This window comes from Phaseolus vulgaris, chromosome 7 (assembly GCF_051622355.1).
Source record: "Phaseolus vulgaris cultivar YP4 chromosome 7, ASM5162235v1, whole genome shotgun sequence".
Classification (NCBI taxonomy): domain Eukaryota; kingdom Viridiplantae; phylum Streptophyta; class Magnoliopsida; order Fabales; family Fabaceae; genus Phaseolus; species Phaseolus vulgaris.
Genome location: NC_143504.1, coordinates 15,594,572 through 15,606,359, shown reverse-complemented (window position 1 = coordinate 15,606,359; position 11,788 = coordinate 15,594,572). Strand labels below are relative to the sequence as shown.

General features: G+C 35.5%; 1 protein-coding gene and 1 pseudogene across 1 annotated transcript; both read right to left on the bottom strand.

Moving 5' to 3' along the window:
* Positions 1-3,249: 3,249 nt before the first annotated feature.
* On the bottom strand, positions 3,250-5,502 carry LOC137828675 (berberine bridge enzyme-like D-2). Its single transcript, XM_068635349.2, has one exon. It carries the CDS (start codon positions 5,083-5,085, stop codon positions 3,433-3,435), a length of 1,653 nt encoding a protein of 550 aa, XP_068491450.1. The 5' UTR covers positions 5,086-5,502; the 3' UTR covers positions 3,250-3,432.
* Positions 5,503-8,292: 2,790 nt separating this feature from the next.
* Positions 8,293-9,699, bottom strand: LOC150025808 (uncharacterized; annotated as a pseudogene).
* Positions 9,700-11,788: the final 2,089 nt, after the last annotated feature.

Below are 11,788 nucleotides of genomic sequence, written 5' to 3'. Positions count from 1 at the left end.
TATACTATTACCTTCCACCTGATACAATTCCCACTTACCCTTTATCATTGCCGTAAACCCCGGTTCCTTTAACCACACATCAAAGGTTCTGAAAGGTTTTGGCCCCCAATCTTTAGTACATGATTTTAAAACTAGAGCGCAGTGATCCGAAACGACTCTCTGTTGCACATACTGTTTGGCTGCCAGCCAAATTTGAAGTGACTCTTCAGAGACCAGAAATCTATCTAGTCTACTATTTGTAGTGCCGTTTGCTTTAAACCAAGTAAACTTTTTCCCTACACACGAAATGTCCACCCAACCATTGGTTTCAATAAAGTTGTTAAAACCTTCCATCTCCTTCTTTTGACTTGAATGACCTCTAATCCCTTTCCTCTCCTCGGCCATCCTTACGGCATTGGAATCACCACATAAACACCAGGCCAAGTTCTAGTGTGATTGCTTGAACGTCGTTAAAGTTTCCCACAGAAGGATTTTGTCCTTTATATTACACGCTGCATAAACATTTACCACCACACAATGTCGTTTTGCTTCGAGGTGATAGCCCACAATAGCAATAAAGCCAGTACCTACAACATGGCTGCCATATTCGAAAGCTTCCTTATTCCACATTGTTATCATACTTCTTGCCCCGTTAATCCCTTTATGGTGGACCCAACCAATGTTACAACTTCCCCACAAAAGAAAACATCTGACATCTGAAAAAGAGGAGGATTTCGTTTCCTGCAGGCAGAGAAAATCAGCACCCTCCTTAATCACAAGGTGGCTCAGATACCTTGCTTTCGTCCCCCCTCCCAACCCTCTGATGTTAAGGTTGACTATAATCATGGTAACTCCTTCACACTACCCACCCGAGAAACCTCTTTATCATCCTTGTCCCTTACCTCTAAACGGTCCAGTTCTCCAACCAAATTCCCCTCCCCCCCTGAGCACTCCATTCCTAGATTGCGTCCCAACTCCCAAATTCTAACGGATTCGGCATCCTTGATTTCCAGGTTGAACCGGTCATTGCAATGGTGAATATCAGTACTCGATTCCGCAAAGGAACAAAGGCTAAGCCTCGAAGAAGAGTTTACCCCATGATGGAGTGATCCTACTCCCCCATTCGACCTCCACTTTGGTTAAGCAGTTTGCGTGTCGTGCCCCCGCGTAGACCGTAGCCTTCGGAATTCTGGTGATGACTTGCAACCCCTTACTCCATTAGATGAAGCCTCGTGTTCAGCATTTGTTTCTTCATCGTTGGTCCTCTTGCACCACTTTACGCTTCCGCTTGATTGGGGATCCGAGCTCCCCGAAGACGATCCCTCACCCTTGTTGCGACGGCGGATTGCATGGCATGGGTTTACATCGGAATCGCACTCTTGCGTTTTCGACACGTCACAGTGATCCCCATCTTCCCTTGTACGTTGAGGAGTTGCCGAAGACATGGTAATGGAACCTACCTTACCGCAACGCAGAGACATTTTTTCCCCTTTGCTTCCTGACGTTGGGCCCCTTACATTCTCTTCTTTGCTAACCGTACCACTCTTAGTTGATTGGGCCTCACCTTGCTTAATCCCAGTAGCTAAGGAATTGCACACATACCCATAGGCCCCTTCCATTAGGTTAGCCAGCGTATCCTGAATCACTTTGCAAGCTTCGTTGACTTGGTTGACGGCTTAGCTGCCCCTCCTTCAGACCCTCCTTGCACACATTTTGCCATATTAAGGAAAGAAAAACCACCTTTAGACTGACACCCCTTATCACTCAGAGCCTTATTCTCTATAAACTTCCAATTTGTTGGTATCGAGGTTGGAGTCTGCCCCACCACCTCGGGTACCTCGTCCCGTTGCATACCGACACATTTGAGATCGTCTCCTTCATCGGACGACCTTCCAAAATGGTAGGTTTCCTCCACTACGGTGTCCGAGGACAAAATACTGTCAGATGAAGCATAGCGGTCGTCGTGACATGAACATTCTCCTCTTTCTTTACTGGGTATCTCTTCTGTGATGACAATATTACAGAGCTGCTCATTAATCATGAATTCCTTCACCATATCAACTTTGCATGCTTTGGGTAACCTAACATGCAGACGAGCATACTCCAAGTTCTCCCACAGCCGAGTAGACTCATCAATTTTAACCAGGGACGCTACTTCTCCAACCACCTTCGAGAAGCATTGTTCGTTCCACAAGGTTAATGGGATTCCATAACACCTTACCCAGACTATTTTATGCCCTGCTACGCAGGATTCAGACCAGGGCTCAGTATCATAAAAAAGGGAGACAAACCATTCGTTGTTAAGTTTAATGATGTCATCCATTCTATCACCATCTTTGGGTGTTAGAAGCACTAGATTATCACCCATAAATCTAAGTTTAACTCTGCTCATTCCCCCATTGACAAACTCTTTGCTCAAGGTATCGAAAGAGATGTTAGAAGACATCCATCCAACTACACTCGAAACCAGCCACGACGGTGCATTTGACGTTGTTTCAAAAGCAGGGCCAGACCATCTACCTTTTAAAGACTTACGTACAACCTCAACGTAGGACTGTTTAGGTTTCTGAGTCTCACCTTTTCGGACTGTTCTGTGTTCGTGCCAAACCGCCTTCTCCTTCATCTTACCTTGAGGGCTCCTAGCTCGAGAGATAGCGTTTCTAGATGTACTTGGCTTCCCCTTCTTGACTTTGCTCTCTGCTCTCCTATATTTTGGAAAGTTAACGTATAGTTTAAAGTTGCCAATGTAAATCCGATCCAATTTCTTTTCCAGCTTGGCCTCATTAGGGATAGGATAAAATCTCACAAAACCATATCTTCTTCCCCACCTATTTGGCCGTCAGGAGATAAACACCTCTTTCACTCTGGCCCATTTTCTGAAGATCCTAAACATATCATACTCTCCATGGCTGTCAGGAAAATTCGAGAAAAAGAACGTTATTGAGTTCCCTTTCCCAAATCCCTCCACTTAATGGGACTTTGTAATATTCATGATTTATTTCTCATATCCATAAAAATTTAGTCTCGATTTTTAAAAATAATATATCTTAATCTTTATTCAAGTAATTTTACATCTGTTTTAGTATCTATTGTTAATAAAAGTTAACGTCAATAACAATAATTGACTTGATGTTGATTATGGTGTTAATGTGATATATGTTACATTTTGTATTTTAATCTCTAAATTTATAATATTTTTTTTCTCTTTTCTTCTTGTCTCTTACTTTTGTATGGATATTGTAATAAACATTTATAATAGGGATACATTGCTAAAAGAAAAAGGATATTGGGAGATATTTCATTTCTAGTCTTCAACCAAACTATTCAACTTTTATCTGACTATCATCGATTTTGAAGCCCACTCTTTGGATTTTGTGCACTTATGCATGGGATGACAGTGACATTACACAACTCAAATATATATAATAGTCCCATTTACAAATCTAGCATCATTTATTTGTTCTGCGCTTTGAAACTGGGAGAGGCTAAAGATAAAGGAGGAATGCCTTGTTCATTGGTGAAAACGTTGTTAGGATCAACCATAGTCTTCACCCTTACCAGTCTGTCGTAGTTACTGAGGAAGTACTTTTCACCCCAATCCCTTGCATTTTCAACACCATCTTCCACATCACCATAACTTCTTATCCTCTTCCTCACTCCAAGGTCAAAGTCCATGTAATTAATATATGCAGCCCTTGGAGCAGATGAAACAAAGGGACTCATAGCATCATAGAACCCTCTTATCCAATCTACATAATCACTGCTTTTCTCTTTGTCAGCTTCTTTCCAATAGATCAGGTACTGTATTGTAAACAGGTTTCCTCTTCTGTGGGGAAAAGCAATTGCATCATTGCTTATATTATGCATCTTTCCACCATAAGCATCCAGAATAACATACCCCTTTGGCTCCTTTTCGAGGATGTCCAGTGCAGTTTCTATGCCCACAAGAGGAATATGGTTTTTTACATAATCTGATTTGGCCTTGAAATATTCTTTTTCTTGCACATACCTGTTTTTCAAGTCAGAGACCGACGCTCCATCACTTAGGCCAGAGAAGAAAACAATTGACTGAATCCAACTCATTTCTATGCATTCTTCTTCTGTAACACCCAACTCTGGAAAAGCATGGTGTAGAATGGATATGGCATCGGTTTTAGGACCAAGATAGAAACCATTAAGTGTTAGTGATAACCCTTTGGTTTTAGCTTGGGGCAAACCAGCACCAACAAAGCATGACAAATAGAAGTCATCTTCCAAGTTGGGTGCCACATATTGCCATTTGTGCACCAGATTGGCAACATGACTTTTTGTGCCTGTTCTTGATACAGTGAAACTGGTTACAACCTGTGGCACTTTCAACAACTGGATTTTCCAGGCATAAATGATCCCCCAAAGACCACCTCCTCCTCCTCTAATAGCCCAAAACACATCTTCTCCCATGGTTTCACGGTCCAACAAATTTTGATCAGCATCAACGAGAAGGGCATCCACTACGTTGTCCGCTGCAAGACCATATTTTCTAGACAACAACCCAAAACCACCACCACCAATGTGTCCTCCGACGCCAACAGTTGGACATGACCCAGCTGAGAATCCATATTCATTGCTTGCTTGAGAGATTGCATAGTAAGTCTCTCCCAATGTTGCACCACCTTCAACCCAGGCTGTTTCTGTCTCCATGTCCACCCAAACATGGTTCAAATTCATCATGTCAATGATCACAAAAGGAGTGCCATCATCAGCCACATACGAAGTCCCTTCATAGCTGTGTCCGCCACATCTTACTCTGATCTCCATGGAACTTTCTCTACTGCATGCTACACTTTTCTGCAGCTGCTCCAAACTCCCTGGCAATACAATGGCTATTGGCTTAGGAATCACGGGTTCTGCGAACCGAAGATTTTGGATGGAAAAATTAAGAATTTTGAAGTAATCATGGGAAGAGGGTTGGTCATGTTCTTTGTAAGGGAGAGTGGTAAAGTTTTTGATATTGTGATTAAGCAAGCAAGAAGCCAAGTCTGTGTGTGAAGCACACGACCAGAGTGAAACTTCCAAGGATAGTAAAAGGAAACATAGAAGGCACAATCTTTTGAGGAAGTAGAACATGGCTTAAGCTTCTGAATTGTAGAACTAGAAGCAAAGTGATTTGCAAGTGGTGAATAACTAGTTTGAGTTTATGGGCATTGGAGAATGACTAATGATAGTTTTTAGAGAAAAGGATGGAGAAACGTGGCAGCCATGCATATGTTGTGGCCGGCCATAGTTTAATACTGGAATTTGGAAGTGGCGGAGTGGACTCATTTTCTGGAGGGGTCCAGCAGGGCCGAGTGAACTTGAACACTGATATAGAATCAATCACTCATTGAAAGCAGACAAAAACAAAGAAAGAACAGAATAACATAAAAAATACTAGGAACATCTGGTTAACAAAATTGAAGTGTAAGTGAGTTGCGTGAGAGAGTATAAGAGCTGACTAAAAGTGTTTGCCGGCTGAGTAAAGAACATAAATTGCCATGGCCTGCTATGTTGTTTGCTTTTATCCAGTTGCTTTTAAATAATGTTAATATCAATTCATATCAGTGTTCATTTTTAGCTCTTGTTAACCAAAGCCCGTGACAATCCATGGATTTAGTTCTTATCATTATACTCATGCTATTTGTTCAAACCCTATACACAAATTATACATTTTGTCTTTACTTCAAATTTATATACAATTGTGATCCTACTTTCCATCACTACATCCGAAATATTTTCTATTTCAGAATTTAGATCTTAAGTAATCGGGAACTATATATAAATAATGATACTTACGTACATAAAAAAAAGTTAACACGAGTAAAAAATGAAGAGAAATCTTCATGTTCAGACCTTTACAGTTCAGACTTGGTACAGCAATAGAAAATTTCAAATGAAACAGAATAAGTCATCTTGTTGAATCTTTTCCATGCAAATATCATAACTTTTTTCATGCCATGCAAATGGTAATCCCAATCCAAAATACTTTAACTGCTTTCTGTACAGTATATATGATCCTGCCACGAAGTCAAAACAATTGTCAATATTTAATAATTGAATTTATATTTTAATTAAATAACTTAATTTAATATTTTATTAAAGTAATGTACTCGTATTGAAAGGTGGGGCTAGTAGGGGAAAATTGTGTGGTTTGAAACCATGGATATTATCCACACGCTAATGTTATGGGTATATTATTCAATCTCATGGTCATCTTTGTAGAAAAATCCGCCCACTACATATATTGGATTAGGCCTTGTTATTACCCAAAATATAGAATTAAAATGGTGGATATCTTTTTCAAAGAAAAAGAATTTGAGTTCATAAAGTAGAGAAATTCAAAATCCTCTGGGATTGGTATACTGGGTAGGGGCTAGAGTAGTAAAAATGAGATCATAAGCTCAAAGTTCACCATTAATGTTGGACCAAAAAGAGACGCACAACAAAAAATATTTAAGTGCATAACAAAGACACATTATTATATGAAAACGATAGCTTGACACATTTTCATTCATTTTATATTTAAAAAAAAAAATATTTTATAATATAATATTTTATTTCAAAAAATAGTTGTAAAGTGATTTTTTTTAGCATGAAAGAAACTTTATTCGATAGTATATTACTGCAAAACAAAGGATCAGACTACCATTGCTGCCACTACGAGCTGCATTGTTTTCAGAGTCATCAATCAATCTAGAGAAGTCCATGGCCTTAGGATCAGACGAAAAGATAATGCAGCCGCAAGGCTCCAACTTAAACCCATCTTTCTCTTCAATACGTTTTCTTCTGGACAAGTTTTCAATATTGTGAGATACCTTTCACCAATAATAGCATAAGAGGAGATAGCTATAGGATTTAGCCTCAACAAAATTGAACCTCTCATGGTAGACTCTAATTAGAATATGTTATAAATTGTTTATAACCAGAATATTGATATTCACTCACTACACAAGTTTCTTTAAAATAGTCTCTTTTCTATTTTATGGATTGTCTGAAAGTTAATATCTAATGCATTTTTTGTTGTACAACTACAAGTTTCTATCGACTCATGTCTTGTACAAATTAATTTAGTGTAAAAAGTATGTCTTGTGTACAATCACGAATTTTGTTAATGATTTATGGTATAATTTACATAATTTGTTATATATGTTACTTCTATTTAGAAATTTTGTGCAAAACTAGTGTTCTTGACTACAACAATTACGTTAGGCAACAACATAGAACAGTGGTCTAAGACATAAAAACTGTGACTTAAAGTTTAGGCAGCGATTTTTTAGCCGTGGTTGAGGTGAACGTGGTTGTTTGTAATATGTCATGATTTTTTATAAAGACAACAATTTTAAAATCATTGCCTAAAATATTTATAAGAGCTACAATTTTAAAAGCGTTGCTTAAAGTATTGACAAAAACAACAATACATTTTTTTAATTTTAGAGAAATTACTCATACAAAAGTTCAAGATGGAAAGAATAAGTATTGAAGCATGTATTGAAATATTAGTGACTCAACAAGAAATCTCACATGTTTCAAGGGATGTGTTCAAACTACATAATCAAAAAGTTTGTCTTAAAGTATAATGATAACGATCAAGTCTTCAAAATTAAAACTACAAACTTAGTTAAAAACATAATGTATTGTTTCTTTACTACATATCAACAAGTTCATTCTTCTTCAAGATTGTCTTCATAGTCTTCATTGCCTTCAAGCTTCCAAAAAAAAAACATATACTAATTAAATCTAATTGAAACAAAATAAATCTAGCAACTACCAAAACATATTGTATAAATAAAAGCGTTTTAATTAATCAATAACATGCTTTAATCAAATCCATTAAACTTTCATGTAACAATTGCATGTATGTGTTTACAACACAACATGAAGAGTACCACATATTCCAATCCATACCACTAAACTTATTAACATGATTGAAATTCCAATATGATTATGTATGTGTTTATATCTTCATGATCCAGCAAAAAAAAAAAAGAAACTTAAGGATAAAATAATAACTTTTAGATGTACTCCTCCAACATTACAAATCAAAGAAATTTCATGTGTAACTTGAAAACATTTCTCAAAGCCCACTAAACAATTTTTAATTATATACACCTGCTCATAATGAGGATCATGGGTGGATGCATATGAATGTAGCCCACTTCACTACTTTCTTTAGTTAAAACACATGTCATCATATTATTTATGTCATCCTCCACTAAATTTAGATTTTGCTACTTTACCACAAATTTCACCATTGCTTCTAGATCATCAATTTTCTTCGCCATGCTCGTCACTTCATTTTCATGTTTTTTTTCTTATAGCAACAATTTCTTTCTTTTTTTTAAATGTTGATGATGGTGTCATAGTCTTTCCATAACAACGTACTCTCCTAAGTTTCTCTTTCCCAAATATTGATTGAAATGCTTGCTCCGCAGAATCACTTGAGTTTTCATTAGAACCTTGAAGCTTAGTCTAATAAAAGAGCATGAATTTTAATTATTAAAAAGAATAGATTTATATGCACTTCATAAATATTTGTAAAATTACAATGATATTATATGTTTCTTCATCCATTTCTTTTCCTCTTAGGCCTTATCGACGTTGACGAGTTGTAATAAATATTCCAGCTTGGGTAACCTTTTCTATTACCTTTTTCTTAACACACTACAACAATTACATATTAAAAAAAATAACAAAAAATTAATAAGATGTTTTTGTATTGGATTTAAACTATGGAGACATAATTAGAAGTATCTTACTAATTCAACATGAATTGTAGCAAAATTAGTTGGTCCCATGCGATGAATGTACTTTTGTTGTGTCCTATTTACAACATTTTGCTTACTAATGGTCTACATTGTAATAAGATAAAAGTAATAATTAAGGTAGATAGTATTGCAATTTTAAAGTAATAAAACATTAAATTATCTAACCTAGATAGTGCTAGTGTTCCAATATTTCAACAATTGTTTGAAATGATCTCTAGAAATGAATAATGAACGATGTTTGATGCGATCCTTCAATGTGGAGTACTTTAAAAAGTGTCTTTTCTTGATAAAACTCTTGTAGCGTCTCCTTGCTTCATTTATGTGAGTACATATCGCTTTCTCTCATTTATCACTAATAATGAACTTTTCCTATAAAAAGAGCATTAGAATGATTGTATTTTCATAAATATTTTATCATTAAATCAATATAAGTTTATTTTTCATACCATAACATATGGCCATATACGAGCCTTGTTATCTTTATCATTGAGCAAAGTTTGAATTTTGTGTAAATTAAGGGACAAAAGGAAGAATTCCTAGCTATCGTGCCAAGGAAATAACTTAAGTCAGTTACAATCTTGTCAGTGGGACCTATTGGTTCTCCATCAATGTCTAAGATAACTTCTGGACGCTCTTGAGTAGATCTTCCATGTATTGCTAAGCATTTAGTTAGTCCTCACGTTTTTTTTATTTGTTCTTATTTTAACATTGAACTCATTAAATGAAATATTGAAAAGAATACATAAATATGAAATAAATGTTGTCAATTTGTAATAATAAAACATTTACCTTCTATCATATTCACTTCACCATCTTCATCTTGGTATGCATTTTCTTCTCCAACATATTGTTCTTCATCCTCATTTTCATTTTGAACATTTTTTTCTTCATCTTCATTGTTTCCATTCTCTTTAAGAATTTGATTTATTAACATTGATGGACATAATTTTGTTTGTGTCTTATTGGGAGCATCTTGTTGTTTTGTCATTGATTCAACATATTCAATCACTACTTCTTCCTTAAATTTTGAGTTGTCATTCATCATTCTTGTCTTTTTTCTAAGTTGACCTTTTACCTTTGACTTATCAAATTCAACTTGTATTGATTTCATAAGAAATTGTCTTTCCTTAGAATTCTCCTCTTATGAGACTCCCTTTTACTTGAGTTGTTCATTGGCACTAGAATTACTAAGTTCAGTCAATTCTCTTTCAAGTGCTTGTAGCCTTTCCTCTGACTTATCATTTGCAATTGCTACTTTTTTCATTAATTTTCTATTTGGTTCTTGGAGTTGTCTATGTCTGATGCTCTTAGATGTCAATTCTTCCAATCGATTTTTTTTTACTATGAATTTTATGTTGAACACTACTTACAACTGCAACATTATGTTTTCTTGAACTAAGCCTCCTGTACAAATTTGTTTGGTCACTTACCTTGAGATTAGGCAAGTTCACTTGTCTTCGGGTAGCAATAGTAGGTGCAGTGGTACATTCTTTGTTTGTCATTTTTCACGTTTGATTTTCATTTTCCTTAGCAATTCTTTACTTGATTTTACTTGAGGAAGTTCCAAATTTACAGCACTCATTTGAATCTTGTCTTGAACTTTCATTTGTAGTTTTAAGTTTGCTTTCTTATTCATTATCTGAAAACAATAATTTGATATACCACGATGGAAGTTAAACAAAAACATAATTAGTTATCTTATTAACATGTTATATGAAGGACAATCAAACTTGAAGGGTGTAACATTGATATTATAATCATACCATAAGGAATGGTCCAACCATTCTAAATTTTCTCAGTAGACCTTATATTATTATTCCTTCAACAATTCTCAGAATATAAATTAAAATCACTATAACTTATTGACTAAGTTTCAGTCCTCTTTGCTTAGCTAGCTAGGCAACTACACAGGTAGAAATTCATATCAGATTTACATTAGTAGATAATAATTAATATATGAAACAAGAAAACAAAAAGTTTGCATTTCAAACCTGTACTAACTAAAAGGCAAACACTTTATCTTCAGGATGGTCAATCTACTGTGGTTTCAAACTTTGATCCAATGTTGATTTACCTTTGCATGCATTTTTACAATTGAAGAAGAAGAAGAAGAAGAAGAAGAAGAAGAAGAAGAAGAAGAAGAAGAAGAAGAAGAAGAAGAAGAAGAAGAAGAAGAAGAAGAAGCAGCATTTAGTTGTGATTGGTCACCCATATTAAAATAAGTGTAGTCTCTTGGAACTGTCTTCAAAACATAGTGTTTATTTATGTCAAAATGATCTTGAACATAAAAACATTGGTAGACTTGAGAAGCCAACACAAAAGGGTCATAATTTCTCCCTTTTCTATTCAGCCTTATATCTACGCCTTTATGCAAATATCTTGAACAAAGTGTCAAAGTGTCAAAGCTTCTTATGTTAAATACCCTTCAGCAATAGAATCTTCTGGGTAAGCTTTATTTTGAACATAACTTTTAAGTCTGCACAAATATCTCTCAATTGGATACATCCATCGAAATTGCATCGACCCACCTAACCTTACTTCATTTGCTAGATGGATAGGCAAGTGAACCATTATGTAAAAAAAACTAGGAGGAAATATTCTCTCCATCTGACAAAGTCCTTTTGCAATATTAGCTTCTAATTGGAACTTGTAACAAGTAATGAAGCATGAAATGTATATCATGACTCTTATAACCACTAATTTTTCTTTAATCTAATATTTATACACTTTGAAATATTTGATGCAATCCAATTTGGTAATTTCAAAGCCTTTAAAACAACACAAAAAAATTGACTTTTCATGTGCATTCATTGAAACACAAGATCTTACAAATTGTACACGACCTCCATCAATCTCCCTAGATGAAGATTCTTTCTAATTCCCATATCTTGTAAATCATAGCGTGCATTAACATGATCCTTTGTCTTTCCTTGAATTTCCAAAAGAGTTCTAATAATATTATCACATGTTTTTCTCAATGTGCATTACATCAAAATTATGTCGTAATTTATTTTGTGACCAATTGGGCA

Bases quoted from the DNA above. Each gene is read 5' to 3' on its own strand.
- LOC137828675 (XM_068635349.2), bottom strand. From the start codon at position 5,085: ATGTTCTACTTCCTCAAAAGATTGTGCCTTCTATGTTTCCTTTTACTA.